The sequence below is a fragment of the Lipophrys pholis genome, assembly GCF_963383615.2.
Source record: "Lipophrys pholis genome assembly, chromosome: 21".
Lineage (NCBI taxonomy): Eukaryota > Metazoa > Chordata > Actinopteri > Blenniiformes > Blenniidae > Lipophrys > Lipophrys pholis.
Window position 1 is genome coordinate 18,257,127 of NC_137649.1, and position 22,929 is coordinate 18,280,055.

At 40.5% G+C, this 22,929-nt stretch overlaps 1 protein-coding gene across 2 annotated transcripts in view; it reads left to right on the plus strand.

Annotated features, from left to right (window-relative positions):
• The window catches only part of LOC308126182 (MAM domain-containing glycosylphosphatidylinositol anchor protein 2), a 188,129-nt gene that overhangs the window by 67,035 nt on the left and 98,165 nt on the right, over window positions 1-22,929 (plus strand). For both annotated transcript variants that reach the window (XM_080490365.1, XM_080490364.1), the window contains exon 3: window positions 7,052-7,226. In XM_080490365.1, the coding sequence (XP_080346491.1) occupies window positions 7,052-7,226 (175 nt within the window). The remainder of the gene's footprint in view (window positions 1-7,051; window positions 7,227-22,929) is intronic.

Genomic DNA, 22,929 nt, shown 5'->3' on the forward strand with positions numbered 1-22,929 from the left:
AATTGCAACTAATATACACAAATTGTCTGACTTGAGACATTTAATTGATTTCCAGCGCTAATTATTTTGCATTTAGTGTGCATACGGCAGAAATTAGACGCACAAGGTTCACGAAGGATCATAAATGAAAGAACAAACTGAAAGACATTAACGTTAACTAAATGTTACAATTTGCGTGTCATATCATTATCACGACACTCATCAGCAGAGGCATCAATCACCTTTTAGTTCAGAGGCCACATACCGCCTAACGGTCTGTCATTATAAGCTTTAAATTAAAACATTTATTTGTTGTGGCACAGAATATAGATGAAACCTTGTGGTGCAAAATACAGTGAAATGTCCCCAAAACTTCTATAGCTGTTGCATTGTGCATGTTTTTACACACTCACCCTGACAGCATTGCTTTGAGCAACAAGATAGCTGGCTGTTATGCCGATATCTTAACTTGCATCTCAGTGGTGTATCATGTCTGTTACTCTTCAGAAATTTGTTAAAAGATTCTTTAAAAAAGGGGGGGGGGGTTGGGATACGATGTCTCTTTATACAATGCATCTACTTTATTTTCCGACTCTTGTTTGCCTCTTTGTTTTGTGAGAACCAGTTCACCAACTCAGATTCCATCAACAACAATAGTGGTAATCACCAAGCTGTTTGTTTCATGCCTGAAACACGATTAATCCTCCTCTGCTCCTTTATGGCTGAATTTGGGCCCAACAGTGCTTTGACTTAAATGCTTAAAGGCAAAGAGTATTCCCCCAGTCAGTTCACCTCATCTTTCATTTAGTATTTAGCATTGAACACGGGCTTTTTTCACAAGCAGTTGGTATGAATCCAAGAAAAACCACCAATTAACACTTGACCCAAGGATAATACATTTTTGTTGGTACACAGCTTCCCCCTCTTGGAACAATAGTACCCCCTGTAGTTCAGAGGCAACCTCTGGCAGGAAAACACACCGTGTCCAACAACACACTGTTAGCCACATTAAATATGAAAACACATCACTGTTAATGTTCCACACACTGTATAATAGATACTATTTAAGGGTATTTGCATTTTAACCTACCAAAATAACATAAAGGCTTCCATCTCAGGTAGTTTCTCTTCACCCATGGGTAATGTATATATACAAACAGCCTTAGGTTCTTTGGATATATGATTAGTATTTTCCCATTTCAAACATGTAGTGAAGTGAGAAATAAACAGACTGATAACTATGAAAATAACTCGCAGATGAAGACTCGCAGCATACGAGACTAGTTTGATCGTCTCTCCAGAGGTTTATTAAATGTTTTCAATCGCAATTTTCCTCAACATGTTATAGATTGAGTTATGAATTTAATTATTTGACTGCACATATAAGATTTGTGAATCAATATCAAACCAATAGATATTAGTCCCCCAACAAACAACGATCCATAAGCCCTTTCCATTTGTCTTCACACAGTTATACGCTACTACTCTCGCTGAACCCTCATACATGCAGCTTCATCTGTTGATATTTTCATGGTCACTGTTCTCCACCGTCGCTCATCGTCTTTGATGCTGTGAACAGACATCAAAGACCCCCGATGATGAAGCCATCTGCCCCCGTCTCCTCTGCCCTGGCCTCCATCCATTAAGTCCACACTACTTTGTTTGAGTACCAGGCTCCAGTAATCCGCAACACCACATTGCAAACACCTTTTTTAATGTTTTTTTTTTTTGGTTTGTTTGTTTGTTTCAATTATTGGCCTGCCAGATTCGGCTCACAGCGCCGTGGGTCAGCGGGTACAAACACCCTGACCTCGAGCTCTGTGACGTTCGCCTTCATCCCGACCGATTGGAGTTCGTGATCTGTTCTGGATGCTCCCATGACAGTTTGCCTACAGTGCTGGTGTCTTTAACAGATGGTGCTTATTTTGTTTTTCAACCTGATTTAACCTTTTTTTCTTTTCATTTTATTATTCTTTGCCATCTAAACATAATGGGGCGCATGTTAATTATTTAACAGCAGCATCAAGGCAATAAATGGTGAAAGTTTTTAATCTTCTTCATATGCCAGTGTCCGTTTCCACTTTTTCAGTCATTCAGACATCAAAGCATCCACATTCATGCTTTACATGATCATCCACTTTTTATGAGGGTCAGTGTTTTCTAATAAAGGCCCCGCAAGACCATGTGCTCTCTCAATTTGTGATTGGGACCCCCTGTTGCTTCTTCTGATGGCTTGATTGTCATGCTCAGCCATACTTGTCTGCGCCATGGCGCAGCACAGAACGCCACCAGTGCCTAAAAAAAAAAAGAGGCGAGCAATTAGAAACCACTCTGTTAGTGGGTGAGAGGGAAACGTCACAGCAGGCATAACTGGAGATTCACCGAAGACGCGTGCTCCAGCATATGATCTCTGCATAACAACAGACACTGGGCGCATTTTAATTAGCTCTCGCCGTGACATCGCAGCATGTGTGGTCTCAAACACTGCTGGGATTTTCACTGGGATACTAATCTCGTCACGCTCCTGTATCCATGTGAGCAAATGTTGATCTTTTTTTTTGGGGAGGCCTGATTTTAGAAGGAATGGCTCTTTTCTGTGTGTTCACTTTGCTTTTCCCTGTGGAGCTGAATGTCATCATGCTGTTAAAAAAAAAAAAAGAAGAATATGGAAAATGTAGAAGTGCTACCCTTTTAAAAAAAATTTAAATAAAAAAATAAACATTGCCTTGTGACAGATGACAAGCGGAATACATTTATATTTCATGGTAGTAACATATGCACACATCATAAGGCACCGAGAGGAATAATGTATTCCTGCCATAAAATAGCTGCTGGGTGGCACATCATAGGCAGTTCGACTGATTTCTCCGTGTATGCATGCAGGTGCCTTGTGAGTTACGGCGTGAATGAAGGAAGCGTCTAAAATAGTCATTCCCTTGGCTTGGCAGTCAGTGGGGCTGGGAGGAGAAAACATCAAATCACTCCAATCCGCCAGCCCCTCTCAGATGGAGAGTATTTGCATTGGACCGAGGGGAGTGAAGAGGGTCAAACTGTTCTCACCAGGCTCACTTCAGGACTCCCCCCTGTGGGCAGAGGTGCTCAGATGTAAAAAAAGAAAAGTCACAGAAGTGGTGGAGTGAAAGTAGCCTTGGGGCACAGGGAGAGCTGAAAGCTCGCCAATAATGTAAGTGCGCTGCCCGCGTTAACAACAACAGGGCCACTCTGCTTTTGAAAATATCAAGAGCTATTTGAATACCCACTTCTTAGCGTCACTCTAACAATGCACTTATTGATAGTGCGTTTTCCTAAAACTCAAAGCTCTTCACACAAAAGGCAAACTAAATGAGTGAGGTGGGGTATAAGCTGGGAGAATATTGAATTTTGCTGAGGTCACCATAAGCCAGCTCGCTTTGTATTTGCATGAGGGAATCCAGAGCACTGTAGGAGGGTGACACACAATTCAAAAACTTTGCTCCATTTAATTTATGCTTCAAACTTATTTAACTTTATGGCTTGTTTTGCTGAACTCATGATGCCCCGAGTTGTTATAATGGGGCCCCAGATTTTTGAACAGCGGGGCTTCACCGTCAATCAGTTGCTGACTTTGGGCTTTTTCATGGAGTTCTCCCTCTCTTTCTCGCTCTCGCTCTCGGGGTTTCTCGTTGGTTTTTAACAGACCAAGTGAAACCCCTTCTACGCAGTGTTTCAATTTAGAGGCACTTATTTTTCAGTATAGAGTGAATCCACACACACACACACACACACATGCACACACGCACACACGCACACACACACACTGACTTTAGATTTCATGGTCATTAATTTGTTTCTATGATTCTTAACAGTAGCACCCCGAGCCAGGTACAAAAATTAAAACTCCCCCGATGAACTTCATCATCTGCGGCGCATGAATTCTTCTCTGTGTCATTTTCTACCCCTGAGCTGTAAACACGCCTCAGTCACAGTGTTCTATAGTCCCAATTTGGGCTATCTGCACTTTTAGTTTCTTTCCCAGGTCTATTGAGAAAATGATCAAACTCCAAGCTGTCATAACCTCGAGCTGTAATGGCCGTGGTTAAAACCCCGCAGCGACAGCTGCACAGCTGCAATCTCTGTGATGGCACCCAATCCCTATCCCCGCATGCAACGATATCCCTGTTCCATCTGATGCTATCTCTGCAAAATGGGATGTTATCTGTATCCAAGATGATGCTATCGCCATGCGGTGTGGATATATTGGATCCTAATTCATGGCTTCCCTACTGCCTCGACAGAGATATGTGAGGCTCGGTGGCTTACTTAGGATGAGGGATTGAATGGAGTCTTATGCTCGGTGGGTCTGGCTGTGTGGCCCCCGGGCCAGAGTTGTCACAGTACCTGTTCATGCTGTATGGTTTAATGAGGACAGGAGGAGGAGATGATGGAGAGTCAATTACAACCCCATGTTAGAGAGTAACACTGTTTCACCTTTCATTACAGCCCGATGCCACGGGCTAACTGGGTCTCATCAGTTAGTGAAAGGTGCTCATGCTGAGAAGGCCAGACTGAGGTCAGACTTGTGTGGAACCCAGTGAAGAGGGAAGTTTTCACGAAGACTTTGTGCCGTGTTTTTTCACTGAACTGGAACCTTTTGTACTTTAATACAGCGTTTACATCTATAGATAAGAATACCTCATCGGCCTTCATTTTGACGGGTTAGAGATTTCACATTTAACCAAACGTAAAGACTGTTTAAGAGTCGTTAGTGTTGTGAAGCCGTGCTCACAATTTAACTCTGTATTAATCTGCCGCAGAGTCACAATGTGCCTGGGGATATATTTTGACTCATCTGCTCATAAAATCCTCCCATTATTAGTCATATATCAGACAGGCCTTTGTTTTTTTCCCCCATGTTTTATAGAAATAATCATAATTTGAAGGACCTCTGCTTTCTCATTAGCCACCGCTTATTGGGATGTCTAATGAGTTAAGAGACGTGCTTATTATCTATTTATTTTTTGCTCAGAGTTAAATGGAACAATCAATACTTTACCTTCTTGCATGAGCTTCTAATCTAAGACCGTTAAAGATTAGTTTAGCACGAATACTGTATATTGATGAAGAGGCTTAGATTAGATCTCTGCCTTCTAGTTGTTGTTTTATTGGTGATCGTGCCTGAAAAGGTCACTACCTGACTCAATATATCACCATCTGCTTAATATGTGTACAAATCTGAGTGCAAAAATGCATTTATGAGAGTTTATAAGCCAGGCACTCATCTAGCTATGAAAACGTATTCTCTTATATCAATCTGTATTGTCAATTATCTTATAGGATTCTAAATATACAGAAATAGCCTCAAATGACAAGTCTAGCCCAACGCTTCCTGCTCAGATTACCTAAAGGTTTGGGGACCACGTTCTAAATGTTACACAACTAGCTATTATCATCTACAATATTACAATACCTTTTACGTAGTTTAAATGACTATTTTAGCATTTTAGTCACACAGTTGGTTTTTTTTCAACTATTCAAAAATCTAATAATGTTTTAATGTGTGTTACAGTGACACATCCATGATTTATTAACTTAAACAAGTTCAAAGGTCACACAAACATACAGTTCTGATACGTTTTATTTAATTCTCTTTTTTGGGGAGGGGGGGTTAAATGAATCAATTAAACAAATGAAGACAAATGGACAGTTTATAGTCTCCGATGAGACTACTGTGGATGTTCAGACTTCATTTCTTTCTTTCGCTCTCTCTTCTCTCTTTTTTTGCGCTTCTTGCCGGTCTCTTTCCGCACTTTTTCTTTGGCCTTTTCCATCTTGGCCTTCTCCTCGTCGCTCATGGGGGCGAGGTCGTGCAGCTTGATTATCTGGTCTATGAGAACCTGGATGTCCTGTTTCATTGTTTTCTTGCTCTTCAGCCAGTCCTCCTTGGCGATCCAGGTCTCTTCTGCCTCTTTAGACTAAATCGTTTCAGCATCTCCTCTTTCTGTTGAGCGGACGACTCCTCTGGCATCGTATTACTCTGTAGTTGTTGTTCTGACTGTCCAGGCTGCTTCTTCAGACATGGAGCCAGGGGCGGCTCCATCTCTCTCACCTTTCTGAGGAGCCTTAGCTTTTCCTGGTACTCCTCATGCAGAGCTGAGATATCTGCAGCCACCTTCTTCTCTCGACCAGCCCGACCATCCTCCGACTCCTTGATGGTGTCCTCCACAGACTTCCTCAGGGGGGTGATTTCCTACTCGAGATGGTCAACTGTCCTCTCGTACCTTTGGATGAGAGCGTCTTTCCCTGCTGCCTCTTTTTCCTGCTTGGCGGCCATCACTTTGTGAAGGTCGGCCTTGGTCGTCCAGTGTGGAGGTTTCCACACACAATGAATTTTAACGAGCTCCTGAATCTTGAACATTGAAGGGCTGTTTAACAAGGAAATCTGTTTAACCTTATATATATTGGTAACCTTGACTCTTAACAAATCAAAATATCTGAGATGATTCCATTTTGTATGACTTTAAGACATTGAACTTAAACTTACTCATACCTCTCCTATCTGTTATTCTGGCAGCCTTACATGACAGCTAGACTCCATCTAGTCCTCTGGTGAGCAAAGTTAGTGGGATTTATAGTGAAGGTAATAGTTGTTGTTTTTTTTTTTTTATCTCACTTAATAAAATTGTTTGTAGCTTTTACAGAAATACTGTATCAGCCAGTTGTTTCCATTCAAAGCCTCCTTGTAGTTCAAAAGCCATCTTCTCTTTTTATCCAGTAATCAGCTCTTCCAATTAATCAAATTAAAAATACAAGGGACAGTCACTTCATAGTAATTAATGAAAAAACTAACAAGAAAAATGGGATGAAAAGTGGGAAATGAATCCAATTATGTTAATCAGACTCTATTTGTTGAATTTTTTTAATGTTTTTTTGTTGTTCATGTAGACCGTCCCTGCAGCGTATTAAGTTTAGACATTTACTCAACTTTTTCTTGTCAAAGTTCTTGATTTCCTTCCTGAGGCGTTGTTTCTCTGCACACTGGAGCAGAAGTTCATCTCTTGAGAAGAAATCTTTTTTTTTTTCTCCCCCCTCACAGATCCGATGGACAAAGACAGCCGGCAGCGTGTCGGACCGCTTCCAGGACTCCAGCGTGTTCAACGAGACGTTGCACATCTCAAAGATCCTGAGGACCCAGGGAGGTCGATACTACTGCAAGGCTGAGAACGGCCTGGGCTCTCCGGCCATCAAGTCCATCAGGGTGGACGTCTACTGTAAGTCCCACATTGGGTGACCTCACTAATAAATCATAAACTGCAAAGATTTATATTTGCACAAATTCTTGCTGTGAGGTGACATTGCCAACAACGACACCACAATGTGTTTCGTAGAGGACTGAATTCTGTTCATCGCCCACATACATGCATTAGAGGTGACTGCAGAGACAGAGAACGTCAGCATAAAAGCTCTAAATGTATATGTATGTTACTCATAATTGATGGTACTTTTTTTGAGTTTTGGAAAAAAATCTTCATGGTAATCACTTTACTCCCGATTTACTGCAGCCGATCTCACTGGCGTGAATGGATTGGTTTAATGTTGGGTCGCATGATGGTGTAGTGGTCAATGCGGCAAGAATATTCCCGGTGTGATACCGGTGGGGGGCTTTCCTGTCTGCACGCTCTGCTTGTTTCCCTTTACAATCCAAAAACATCCATTTGAAGTGACCTGCTAAAATGCCTGGAGATGTGAACGTGTGTGCCTGTGCCTGTCTTCACCCATAAAGTGCCCCGCGACTGCAAGTTGGATAAAAGCAGTATAGAAAATGGCCGTATGGAAAGTATATCATACATATCTGCCCAGAGTTTTTCACTAAGATTTTTAGATGTTTATTAAAGAGACATCCAAGTGTGGTGGCTTAGAGATGTGGAGACTATCTCACTCTGTGCCTGTGTTACGCTGCGAAGGAGTGGCCATGGTGTCACTTTTTCGCCGATCTCATACTCTTCGAGGCCAGAATCCAGACAGCCGTGACCGTGAAAAGGTTTCTATGTACTGTTTTGATTATGCAACAGAGCCAGCTGTTTAGCTGTGAGATAAAATGCACTGCAGTGAACTTGCCAGCACAGTTAGCTTTGTTTGACTTATATACACGTATCATAACGTTTCAATATTTTAAACTTCCTGCAAGAACATCATTCAAAACTAATGGAATATGTATATTCACATTTACCCTAAATCAATTTAAGGAAACAAAAGCTCAAACCAAGAACATGTGGAATACAGATGGGATTTTATAAAACCTTTCAGCCGAAAATAGTTGTGACCCTTGTTTCTGCTTCACATGAAAAGTACTTATTTGCAGGCGGTGCTTGCACCGAGACCCCTTTAGCATTCCTGAGGATGGTAATTACACTAAAACACTTTTGTTATCCTGGCACAGCCATCGACTGTAAGAGCAGCCTCTCTATTTTTTTAAGTATCTGTTCGACAAACAGGGAATGTTCATTAGCATTCGTCAAAGAAAATGGCAATTTACTCCTATTGCTTTTATTGATCATCCATTGATTGTTCTATTTCACCTCGTGAGTCGTCGAAGATACTCAAGAGTTTGTTGTTTTGCCTCAAACAACCTCCGTCCCGTACGGTTGTGTTTTGCACGAGCAAACTCAGCGTTTCTAGCCAATAAGAAAATAGCGTGTAGGAGTGTTGTAAGTGCAGCTCTTTGGTCTTCTGCAGCTTCAAGAAATTCTGTGGAGATGCATTTGAAATCACATGCTTAGTGCCTTTGAAAGAGCTCTAAGCTGCCTGCTTATTTTTTTCACAACAGCTTCTTTCTCAGCAGTGCTCAATCTCTGCTCGCTTTTTTAATGCCAAGCTACCAGGGAAAAAAAACCAAACATATCTATCTTTGAAATTCTGACCCCCTCTCTGCCCTTAATTCGTTGCCAAACACAATTTTTAGTCACAGAGAAAAGTGAGAGATACGGAAGAAAATATTTTTGCAGTAAATACGATGCACTTGATCCCTTCCCAGTTTCTCGTAGATTCATTTGATGGATTTCTGAGCGATCAAACACCAGTGTCTGTATGTTATTGGGTAGTTAAGATTTATACTCCCACGCTCTCCTCTGGAGATTGAGACCGGTGTTTTGAGCCGCAGTGTTTTTAGTACAAATGGTAAATTCTGTAAATGTTTGTGTTGACAGGAAACCTTTGTGTTTTGTTGCCTTATAATTGGCCCAGAGTATCTCTGTTCAGGTGTGTGTCTCACTGAGTGGGAGTCAGTACCAGAAACTCAGAGGAGCAGATGCACGCTGGATGCATAGGTGGAGCAATTAACCACAAAAGCATCTGCCTAATAGACCAGTATCCAATCAGTATATGTTCCTCAAAACCAAAATGTATAGTGTGATATTATTTTCCAATGGCAGTCGTGCACAGATCTCAGCTTTGTGTATCTCTTTTGCTTCTTAAGGACACGGTACCAAGGGTTAAACTTAAGCAGCATAAAAGATGAAAAAATGAATGCTGCCACAGACTTCTGTTTTTTTGGTTTGTTTTTTTTTCAAACTGTTAACAATAGTTTGAGTCTGGTAATGTTCTGTTAGTTATATTGATCTCTTCAATATCTGCTTCTAAAAAGTATTTACTAAGCTAGAGTAATCATTGACATTCTCAATTCTTCCAGTGCAGCAAAACAACAAGATGAATATGAAAACTATAATAAAGAAAACGGGAACAAATTATTTAAAAGATAACCACTTTGCTCTATTTATTATTGTGACTCTTTTATTATATGTTATCATCCTGGTTTTAATGTCGGACCCTCGCGGATACAGTGGTGTTGTGCAAACGAACCCCCCCCCCCCCCCCCCCCAAAAGTGAAGAAAGTTTTGCGGATACACTCGTATTTGTTGTCGTGTAAACGGGGCCTTAATAGACCAAAACATACAAAGGTGGGATCACTTGCTGTTCACCGCCACTGGTTAAACACCACGTAGTTCTCTTTTAGTGGACTGATTGTGACCCACATAAAGCCACACACAGAAGATAAAATAAAATTGGTTTTAATGCATGCAAGTTCCTTACTGTAGTGATGATCTCCACATTACCTAAATAGTCTCAGCAGTACTCTCCACTGAGCTGACTCGGGCTGATGCCGGTGTGTCTCCTCTGGAGGCCCAAAACTGCAATGAGTGCAGCACTTTAATGGAAGAAGCAAATTTCTGTCCACATATGCATGGCTGAACAACTTATATTTGAATGAATGTGGCACGATCTTGTAATCCAGTGTACAATTTCCTTTTTATACGCCCATGAACCCCCCTTTCTCAGTCCTCTTTCTCATGTCTGTCTCACAATTACAGAAGACATTGTTAACAGGCTTTCTTTTTCTTTCCTCCACAGTTTTTCTTTTCTTTCTTCTTTTATGTCTCTGTCTTGCTCGCTCCATGCGCGAGCCTCATTCTCGTGCCTGTTTATTTGGACTGACACTGGCAGAGGCTGTGGAATTGAAACTTGTTTAGAAAGCCTTTGGTAGGCTTTAGTGGTGCAGGAGGTCGGGGCTGAATGCGTCTCAGCAGCTGACAGTCAGAACCTTGTTCTCTCTGTGCACCATTTCACCTTGGCTGCACTAAAGAGCTGGAGGAGCAGCAGACGTGGAAATGAAGCCAGATAGCACACAGGAGACAGAACACGAGCGTAATCCGAAAGCGTGTCTCCTCGGCGGGCTTCACCAGACAGCACTCTGAGCTTCGAGTTCCCGTGTTGTTGAGGCGAGCTACTGATTGCATTTTTAAGAAAAGAATGAGTTGTTGGTGCACTTCAAGCCAAATAATCCTCAATAGACTCATTATTTTCAGATATGTAGTGGATAACTAAACATACAGTCTGATTTGTGTTGTTTTAAACTGTGTTATGACATTCTAACGCCACAAGGTCGGAATTTGTTCCATTTTGCTTCCATTTGAATATTTTAATTGGAAACATGAAGCTGTGGCTTTTGTCATGTTATGTGTGTAACTGCAGATGACTACCAGTACAATAATAACACCTTTAACAACAGTAGTAAGAAAAAATGAACTGAAAAGCCTGTTAGTTTGAAGTACATTGATGTAAAAGTCCCTAAACTGGTTGGATGATGCATATATGGAAGGAGAAGCAAAAACCCAAGAACGTATTTGGTTTTGAAATATCAGTTTTTCTGTATTCATCTTCACATCTTCATATTATGCACCTAAGTAATAAGGTAATAATAATGTAATAGATCACAGTTAAATCAACCCCCCCCCCCACCCCACCCCCAACTCAGCACACATCTTCCATAATAGTGTGAAGTACAACATAATCTGCACTATGACATCATAACTATAGATGCAGATTTGCAATAAACACAATATAAACAAAACAGATTTCTGCTTATCCTAAAACAATCGTGCAGTATATGGATCTTTTTATTTTAAACAAACATTTCAAACAGCTTTCCTTATGATGTTTTTTTTTTTTTTTTTTTTCCTTTTTGCATTTGCATTTGGCCTTGTACTGTAGTGTGTGTATACTTCACGTTGTGTTCTTTTGCACAAATCATGCCTACAGAGCAATGTTATAGCTGTCCCCCGTGGCTGAATTAAATTGATGGGCCTTGGCAGTGCATGCTATTTTTAGTGGTTTGCGGCTAGATTTTTTAATTAGTATTGAAATTGGTGTTTTGGTGCTGGACCTCCCATCAGCAACACCTTAAGTGTTCAGGCTTGATGTTGTGGCTTTCAAATGTATCCTGCATGTAGAAGTTCATACGGGTGTGATTGCAATAGAAAAAAAGAAGAAGAAAAAAACAGGACCAGAAGGGAAGGTCGTCTCCACACACAGCTCCAGCTTGTTTTGAATTAAGAGGCCCTAAACCTGAATGGTATTTCTATAGCTGCTTCCTTTTAACATTTTCTTTTATTTGCTCCTGCCTATTCCAGTCAAGGGCTTTGATTCCAATTTTCAAAACAACTACAAGAAGTCTCATTCGGGGGTTATTTTTGATTATTTGATCAGCGAGTGCATTTCTTGAGCTGCTCTCTGTCAGCCTTGGCCAGTTTGATGCTGCTTCAGATAAATTAGAGGAAACTAGAAGGGTACTTGGAGAGCACAGACCTCAGGCAAGGCTCATAGTCTGCTCTTTCACAATAAGCAAATTGGTAGCTACGAACACTGTATACACTATGGCTCGATATATTTCCCAGAATTTAAGAACAATATAGGAATACACTGTCAAGTTGAAGTCTTGGTAACAAATCTGTTCATGTGTATTGTATTATATATTGTGTTCATCTGTCTTGACTTAATAACCTAATCTTTAGGCTTCTTTAGTAGCAAATAAAATGTCAGTGTTTCAACTTTGAACAATGAGTTCCTCAGACCTTTATCATAAAGGAAACAGCTTGATGCAGACATTACCCATGTGTACACACATTTTGATGTTGCCTAGCTGTAGTTGTTTAACCAAAAGAGAGGGAGATTATACCAATGTCTGTCAGAGCATGGCGACGATAGCATGGATACAACACAAGTTGATTTCAATGGAAGGAGGACAGGTAATCTTCACTTCCGAGCCACAAAATGTAGTTATTTTCCACCTTGTCCCTCTCCCTTTATTGGCAGTAACTATAAAACTGAAAGTCTCCCCTTTGTGCCATCATAGTGTTTTATTATGCCTGCCTGTCTTGTCTAGTATTGCTCATGGATCCTGTTCTGTTTTGTCTTCAGTCCTTGTACATATTTCTACATATCTTTGTCGCTTTCGCATAAGAAAGACACCGATTTCAATTATTACGTCCGAGAACTGTGACAGAAACAGAAAAAAACAGATCTTCTCCGAAACCCCATTGAGCAATTTTCGACTGTGTTGGTTTTGATGTGCTGGTCCAAGAAAGCATCGGCACAGTTACAAATGTGATCATGGCAGGAAATGTGAATCGTTGTGGGGGATTTTTCTGTTGGAGTTTTGCATGTTTTCCTTGGTTACATGGTGACTCTAAATTGCACCTGCACAGAGTGAACCCTGCCTTCATGTATATATACTTGGGATCCACTGCAGCCCTCTGCAAATCCATCCAATCACTGTTTGCAAACAAATGAACTCAAACACACGATACCATTTTCACCAAATCAATACCGAATAAATTCACATAATTATCTCATTTGAATACACGTGTATTTTGTATTTGGGAGTGAAGTCAGTAAGAGTTGTCTTCACTCGCCAACTGCATGCAAACTCCACGCACAATATATATTTTGGGAATTTTATTGTATGGTGCTTTTGCCATACAAGGTTTCAGTAACATTTTACGTGCTGAAAAACAAACGAACCACACTCAAAGCATAATCCTGCTTTCAGTAAATATATGCACACACTCATTAAATGAAGATGAGGCAAATGAAACACAACGTTTAGGAAGCCTAGCAGACAAGCAGGCCAACAGAGAGTAAAAGTTTTGTTCTGAGTCGGCTGTGAACAGCTGACAAAATCAAGAACGGATAATTAATGGTAATAACTGACCTCTGCAGCCCTCAGGAGCTGATATTAGCTCCATAGCCAGCCCAAAGCTAACGTATTTACAAAGCTCAGAAGTCCGTCTAAGCACATTTTATACCTGCTGACACCTCAGTTGTGTTTGTCTACGCTTTGGTCTACGGGGAAGGTCCTCTGCAAAGTTAATAAAGAACCTTGCCCAACTCCTACACTGATCGATTTTAAGCTTAAGACGCTCACTTCTCTTTTCCTACAGGGGAGTCATCTCGGTGTTCTCATTTAATTTCGGCTGCATTAATTTTGCTGCAGCATCTAATGTTTCATTGAGTGACTGATCGAGGGGGGCTCAAGAGTTCTGCAGGGGAAGCTTATTGCAGGCTCAGAGAGTTCATTGACCATCACCAGCACAATATATCTGAAAGAGGTTCGGCCGGAAGGTGAGATGAGGAAAATGTCCACTGAAGTGAGTGACCACAAAAACACTTTGGAAGAAGGTTTGGTGCCTGACTCATTCCTCTTTCACAGTGGATGGCTGATGAATAAATGCAATCTTTATCCAGTGACTTGTGACAATAATTGTGCATTTTTCCAAACATGCTGTAAAGACGTTATTAAGCACTGAAATTAGGAGCCAATGAACTGTCTCGACAAATAAAAATTAATCAGCAGCCATTTTCATAATCAAATAAGTTAAATAAGTCCTCACAAATGGGAAGATTTAGACTCTTGGTTGGACAAATCAAGTGATTTGACAAATGTATCGCTGTTTTCTGGCTTTTTGTCCACCAAACATTTCATTTATTCAAATTATTTCATCCTAAAAAATAATCACTGTGTTAATCAGTGCTGCGCATCATCATTAGTTGCAATCTAGCGCTCGGTGATAAACAGAAAAATTCCTTTTGGTTTTAGTGGTTCTCAAAAAAAGTCAAATTCACTCGGAGAGTAAACCGAACAAATTGAGCTGATAGTCAGACAAGAAAAACAAAAGGTCGGCTTTAAACCTGCTCAGTCCAGGACAGGTCAGCATTTGTTATGCAGGATTTGATGAAAGACGGCCTTTAAAGTCTGAATAAACGTTAAATACAGAGACAGAGAAAGAAAACACATTGAATCAAGGTTGTGTATTTTGCTTATGCTGTTATCAGAGAAGAAGCACCTTGTACTCTTTGTCCATATGCTAATATTAGGTAGATGATACTGATGCTGTTTGCCTGCTCAGCTGCTGCCCGTGTGTCCGTGGCTGTGAAATAGTTTGATTCAGATGCTGCATATGCTGTGGATAAAAAAATCCCCCCCAAAAAATCAACCCAGCAGACTGTGTGTATCATTTCACTGAAGCATCCACACACACTTCCCCTCTCCCTGATATTTCTCACTGCATTCCTTCAAAAGGATTAGAATAAGACAATAGCCTGTTTCCTCTGTCTTATCTGTGAAAGGACTTACGCAGCCCTTTACTCCACGCTGCTGGTGCAGAAGCCAGAGAATTTTAATGAGACGACCGTGTGTTTGTCTTTGTGTGTGGATTTGTGCACATTTGTCAGCACATGGGCCGCAGTCTAAGACCTTTTTCTTTTCTTTTTTTTTTTCTTCTTTTTTTTGGCACCAGCAGTGTTCGTCTAGATTTGGGACGTGTGAATGTGTGTGTCCATTTCTTTGTGTGCTCATGCGTGCGAGAGGAAGCAAAAATAGAGGCTGCCCATTGGGTTCAAGCACATGCTTATGCATGAACACACTCTCAACCAGTGAGGTCCTGACTCACACAAACATGTCAAAGGCTTAACTTGTCTTGGCATACGCCTCCTCAGCTGTGCGGCGGCATGCAGGGTGAGGCCGACTTGGGGAAGTGTGTCTGCTTTATGTTTGCCTTCCCTCGATGGAGTTCATGAAGGAGCTCAGAGACCAAACAGCAGCTGATGGTGTTTGTTTTGTGAACGTGCTGGCTTTGCTTTATCCAGTTGGTGGTCAGTAAAACTGGCCCTTCTAATCTAATCGTGTGTCCGCTTGCTGGCGCAAGCTTGTCCGAATGAAATGGATGACTGCTTGGAACAAGCAGAAGAGTGATGGTATGTCAAGAAAGTAAGGATGAACCAATACCAGTATACGACACAGAGTAATCATACCTCGATACAACCCAGTGAGTTCCACGTGACGAGCGATGTCAGCGGTGTGGAGATTCTGTTATTGAGAATGACAAAAGTAAGATAGACCGTGTTTGTGTTTTACCCCGTTTCCATGGAAGTGCAATGGAAGTTTTCACTTCAAAATGTTGTTGTGTAAGCGAGGCTTGAATTTCAGGGTCATAAGGTCGAGCTCCATGTTGGGTGGGGAAGTTTTAGGGACACTCGTGGCCTTGAGGTTAGAGAAGTGGACTTGGACTCCGAGCATGTGTAGTTAATGTTAACTATGAAGAGAATGGGTTAAATGCAGATCAGTAATTTCCCCAAGGGGATCAGGAAATTATGCTTTCTTCTTCCTTTCTTGTAGCTACAGTCACACTGTCAGGTATAGTGCAATTGACAGTCGGAATATTATCTGTCTGTGGTTGCACAACTTTAACAAGCACCAGTTGTGAACCACATACATACAATCACAGATTCTAAGTCATGGTCATATAGCCGCAGTTGCTCCTCTTTTGTCGGGAAAAGGCCAAAATAGCGCAGTGTACAGCCGACTTTGGGCCTGAGCCTTTCCTGTGAACTTCCACATCCATTCATTACTGCTGTTTGCACCCTGTGCTTGCCTTTCGAGGCTCTGGAGAGCCTCTTATAAAGTGACCTGGTAATATATTTGGGTACGTGCAGAGTGAAGTGAGTGTGTGGGATGGGGATCTCTGGGGATCTCATTGATTAGTGGGATCAGTTGGATGTAGCTGGAGCTGGAGGCAGGTTCAATAGGTTGAGTTATGACTCAGACTGAAGGAAGATACAACTGTGTGGACCTCATCCTGATCATATAAAGCTTTTATTTTTGCTGTTTTCTGGATAAATAGATCTATCTGTTTTATCCTCTACAATGGTGACACCCGGGATGATACTCACAAGTTGGGTAATTTAGAGTCCCTAATGGCTCTCTAATGCTCACCCTCCTTATTTAACGTCACTACTTCTGTAAAGCTTTCCATTCTGTCAAAGCACATGTGCAATTTACAACGATAATGGGAGCCGATTTAGTGAAAGAATAAATTTTTTGAAAGTGCGAGTCCTTGGTTTCAGACAAAGATTTAAATGAAATGAAAAGCATGTCGAGCACACACTTTAATATTTCCAACTGTCTGGCTGCTTGTCCCTGGCAAGTTCTCAGTCTCCATCTCCTCATAATCCTCTTAGCAGGCATGAGGAAAAAGTTTGGTTTTGATGTTGACAAGTTTTCATCCCTAGGATTTTAAGATAACCTTTGGGGCACAGTAACTGTAGGTATTGTACACACTTTGGCTCATCTTTGTACCTTTCCTACATTTTTCACCCAAACTCATGCGGCAGGCCTTTGCACACAACAGCCCAGTTTATATGTCTGTAATACAGACATGTACAACCCATATTTACTTGGTTCTCCAACATAATACTGTGGGCTTTACAAATATAAATGCTCATAAATATTCAGCTGTTAATAGATTTAAGTATGTATCATGTTGGATTATTGAGCTTTCATCTGATTCCAGTTGTGTTTCAAAATCTGATAAGTTGTTGACTTCATTTGTTTCTTTATTACATAACTTAAGAGAAGGTTTTCTTGTTTTTTTTAGTCTTACCTGCTAATTTCATCAATGTTTTCATATTTGGATATGTGTGTTCAATAGTATGGGACATAAACCGGACATAACCTCTTCCATAATAAAATAAATATTGTCAGCAGGTCGTAGAATGCCTTTTTTTTTTTTTTCCCCCAGTTGGTGTAGATGCATAAATAATCATTAACACTGACAGGTTTTTCAGTGTTTAGAAAATGATAAATTCATCTAATAAACAGATTTAGTTAAAAACACAAACAACATATTTGAGGTGATGTATGTTAATTATATGAGATATTATTGTACTATTGGACCTTCGCCCCCTCAAATAAATGGTGCCCTCTCTCCTCCCACTCTATTTGAAGGGTCACTTCACCCAAATTACTAATTAAATGACTATTTGTTCAATAGCTCATCGTGTTTCTATTCACACAGGTGGTTTGTGTTGTTTCTCAAGGTTCTTGCAGGATTTTACATAAATGGATTTCCATTAGCAATGCTCACATTTTAATGAAGCTTTTTTATTGAGCGTCTCTTTGTAGAAATATTTGTGAAACTCCGGCCACACAAGCGCATGACAGTCTCCTGACAGCTGGCAGTAGAACATTGTTAATTTAGTGATTTTACTCGATGTCCTGCAGTGTCTTTGTCTGTTCTGGGGAATTTATATTTTACCAAAGCCATACTCAAATCGTCTTTAATGGGCTCTATCTTACCAGTCAGAGGAGCCAAGTCATAAAGAAGAGAGTAAACAGAAGCTCAGAGGAAAATGATGAGTACTGTCTTAATGAAACTGACCACAACCTGGAGTAGTATAGCACATACTCACACCACATGAATACAATGTGAACAACAAATGGAGCTGCACTGAGCAACTGTGGCTTGGTAGGTAGTTGATCTTCTAATCCCATGGTTGGTGGTTCAATACCCAACTTGGCCTGGTAAGTTGGTGAATGTGAGTGATCCAGTAGAGCGTGTTGAGACTGCTGAAGTGATAAAATGTTTAGGTTTGGGTGGAAAAATAAATTCTGTTTTTATTACAATGCACTTCATGGTGCCAGAACGAGCTTCACTTCGCATAAATGTTCTAATGGAAGACTTTTTCTGCTCAAGGTTATTTCCACTTTTGTGAGCTTGAATAAGGCCATGGATGCAAGTTGGACATGTTTGTTTCGTCTCAATATACAAAAAGTAAATTACTCTCGATTACTTCGTAACAGTGATTTCTTTACATGGCTGGTTGCCTTAAACAGACTCCACAAACCATGAGCTGTTATCAACAGGACGCCATGTGCGAGGACTACAATGTTTGTTTCTTATCTCGTTTTAATATCTGCCGAAATGAGCAGCAGCCATCGAGGTTGTTGGAGGAAGGTCAAAAGTTGCCATAGAAACCAGTAGATCTGTCACACCCTGTAATTGTGTGACACAACAAATGTACTCATTATTTTCTGTAACACTTTCAATAAAACTGCATTGTAACTTGGCCGGCTGCTTTGCACTTCAATCAGGCATATGATCCATGCGCCTACAAGCCATACAGTATTATATACGGCTGTCGCTCTGGTTTCCATATGCTACACATCAGGAATAACCCTCTCACTGTAATTATTATCAACTATAAACAGAGTTATGCTCCAGAAACGAGCCGACTAACTCCTATTGGAGTGTCTCTATGTGATGAAATCTGCAAAACTATGATACAATATGATGTATTATGCAATTTTCAGAAAAGGTCCCGTAAGGTATGTAGACAAATATATATGTGCAATGCCTGTTAAGTGCTTTTGGATGTAAATGACCTGCTGTGATGAATGGTGCGGTACAGCCACAGTGAGTTATCTGAGCCTTGTTTGAATCAGAACGGAATGAATCAGCACATTATGTGTACATTATGTAAATGTTTGCTGGTTTGGTTAATGGAGGTAAAGCCAGTTCACGACTGCCCATTACTCTTTCAAGGACTCACTCCGGGGAGGGACCCTCAATCAGGAGTGGAGTCAACCTCATCTCTTGCCTTTGTTTTTCTCCCCATCAGGAGCTTAAAACACATTGCAGTGTGTTTACGTGGTGTATGCTAATGTGATTAGCTTTGGAAAATGCCATTCTGATATACTTTTCAGTCTTAAAATGTCCTTTTTCTGAAGTGAAGGCATGGAATTATTATTAGCTATTACTTACACAGTATTTATTGAATTGAGTGAGAAGAATTCAGAGTATGAGGCAATATACATGTAGATCATCTTGGATTCTTCTTAATTCTAATATTACCACATTAAATAATTGGCCATGAGTGATTATGTGTTTGAATAAATCTCACAAGGACAGAGATATGAAAGTAACAATAAGCTGAAGATGAATGCTATTTCAACTAATGTCATGCAGAGAATTGGCTGATGTGTTGTTACCACAGAAGACCAAACAAACGTTGAGGGAAAATGAAGTTATAGAGATGGTTTATTGATTTTTGGGGCGGAATATATGAAACAAGTGTATCAGTATGGTTTGCATTGTTGCCTCAGAAAGTAAATTCCTGTTTTAATCCATTGCTCAGGCTTTCTCTTTGTGTTTGAGTTAGTTTTCTGTTTGGGTTTTGCGTGGTTTTGTTTGAAAAGGCAGGAGTTTGTCCACCAAGAGACGAAGAAGAGATAGAACTTTCCAAAATAAAATTAGGTAAAAATATTTCTGTTGGTTTTCTTGGTAACTAACAGCATCACGTGTTCACTGGCAGTTTTTTTTTTATTTTTATTATTATTATTAAAAGTTGCATTTTCAGTGGGCGTCCTGGCCGGGAACAGAAATCCAGAACCAACACTGCACTAAACTTAAAGACAAAGTCTCATAATCAAAATCAATATAATATAATCATATTGAAGCTAGTTATATTACTATTGACTCTTAGAATGGAAAAGCTCACATTAATTCAAATGTAAAGCCTAATAGCTGCTGACATTCAACTGATTGAAGCAGATTAACCTGCTATAGATCTCAGATGTAATGTTTGTATTTTTCTCTTTTTTTTTTTTTTTGGACAGCTGTGACTCAGTTGGCGAGGGCTTTCTCTCACTCCCAAGGTTACGGGTTCGATCCCCAAACTCCTCCTCCCCATAGATTTAAGTCTCCTTGAGCAATACACCAAACCCCATCCTAATGGGTGTCAGCTATCACCTTCGCTGTGTGTTTGTGAAAGAATGAACGTGACTAACAACATAAAGCAGTGAAGTGTTACATAAGGGAAATCCGTTTACCATTTAGCTGCCGCAATGTACTTTCTTGTACTAAAGAAAAATAAATCAAAAAAGCTGGAATAAAAAAAGCCTTCACGGGACTGTGGACCCCAGAAACATATGAATAACCCATTGGAACAACTTCCGTGCATCCTTTAAACTTCCAGATGCTCGCAATTGCATTTTGTGATCGTATAAGTATTGGAATGAATTTTAAAACTATGGTATTTCAAAAGTTTTTTTTTTACCTGTACTTTTTCAAAAGACTGAATAAATTAGGAAAATAACTTTCACTAAAACATACCACATCTATTCAGGCAGGAGCGTTCTCTCACATCGCTCTGTCTCTTTTATTTATTACTGCAGGTGTCTTTTTCTCTCGCACAATTGGTAGACGGTCGACACCCACGACAGTCAGTGGGAGGAAGTTGGGTGGGCGGCATGACCTTAATACAGTACAAATCCTAATCACAATATTTATCAGTCGAGTAACAATATTTTTTGAAAATGGAACTGCATGATGAAAAATCGGACCTTTTACTTTAGTGAAGTTTTTTTATGGAGATATTGGAGAAGAAAAAGAGAATCAACAAATAACTGTCATGTTGCTATGCAATTTATTATAAAACCTTGGAGCCATGTTGTTTTACAGACACAATAAACAGTCCTTTACTGTCTGGATTTCCCATTCACAGACTTCATATGCGTAAGAGGTTGCATTTTAAAATGAATCCGTTTTGTGAGACGCCACGTCATGTTCTTATAATAAAGAAATGTATCTTGTTTTTTGTTTTTGTCTCGTAGCACTATTGAGTTCTGTTAAGCCGTGAGATATGTCGAATTTCACCTTTCAAAAAAAAACCTTGATATCAAGATTGACTGTTTGTTGGATTTGTTAAATAGTTGTCATTTATACCTAGATGCACTGTTGTGACAGATGGATTGTGTTGATTCAGTGTTGTTTTGCTCATTTGGTAATTTCTCTGCCCCGGCCAACACATGCAGTCCATGCCTCTTCCAGTACATTCGTCTTGACCCACTAAGGCACAGAACACTTGTTACTTTATTCATAATGCATGAGTGAGCTGTTTATTTTTTGGGGGGTAGTAGTTTTTAAGTGTTGATACTGGATATTAAAAAGAGCATATGACATTATGATCAGCTTCTTTTTATTATTATTTGGAGAAAGAAAATCATGTATCCATGGTCCCTGGATCTTCTGTCCCAAACAAAGGCCATTAAGCTCAAACCAGAGAAGAGCACCCCCAACTTTAATGGTGGGTTTCTATGTGGTGTTGTTTGGATCAGAGGTCTGTGGCCTGCTTGTTTTCCGGGGAGATGAATTAGAGAGGAGATGGGCTGAGGCAGACGCCACTATCTAAGGGAGAGGATGAAGAGGAGATTCATTACTTCTTGGCCCCCAACACACACGGAGACAAACACAAACTAACACACACAACACAGAACTGGGCCTCATTATTTTCCCATTTCCATCAGTGGGAGGAAGTAAAGGGCTGCAGCCTCATCTGTGCGGGCGCTGACGTCTGCCCCTCCATTTATCAAACACAATGTCCATGTTTACACACACACAAACACACACACACACACACACGCACGGGCGCGCATAGACGTCTTTTAGACGCACCTCCAGACATGTGATGTTCCACCGAAGACAGCATAATTGGAAAAGCACTGTCACTGAAAAAGATGGAGGTGCAGCCGTGCTGAGGTTCCTCCAGCTCTTAAAGCAACAGTTTAACTAGCAGGATGTGTTGGATGACTCCATTTTGCGAAAGGGAAACATCATGCGACTCTGAGTTTAAACATAGTCTTTTCTTTTCTGTGTGTGTACTTGTGACTTGGGAGGAAAAAGGACCCATCAAAAGTTTTCGAGAATACTTATGGCAAATTTGTATCTTTTCATAAATCTGTACTCATATTATTGAAATCATTTAGTTTTATCTATTCAGATTAGCAGTCAGTGCCTTTTGGGGAAGGGCCTAATCTACTCTACATTAGAGCCTTTTATTACATTTCCAACAAGACCATTGTCCTCTTCACCCACTTAGGTCTCTCTGCTCCTGACATGTTTTATTGTTCACTATAACTCCATTGACTCCATTTTGCATTGCCACTTCAATTGGCAGTAATTACACTTAACCAGCTCTGATGACTGTGGCCTCAGAGAGGGAGTTAGTTACCATTACCTTAATTCTTAATGCATATCCCGTGATGGCTCAAGAGACGGCAAGAGAGAAAGAAAGCAGGGGGGGTAGTCAAGTAAAGGATATTTGATAGGGAAAGTAGCTTTTTTTTCCTACAGGCCCTCCTAACAGGAAAATTCAGCCTCAAGTAAATGCAAGAACGTGGAAAAACCTCATGAATAATTCCCCACTTGCTACGCAGCACCACAGAGGCATGCCAAACAGCCGCCGCGGCAGGGGTGGCGTGTTGCCCTTTACAAGCTTTAACCCAACTTGTCCACTTGGGTTAAT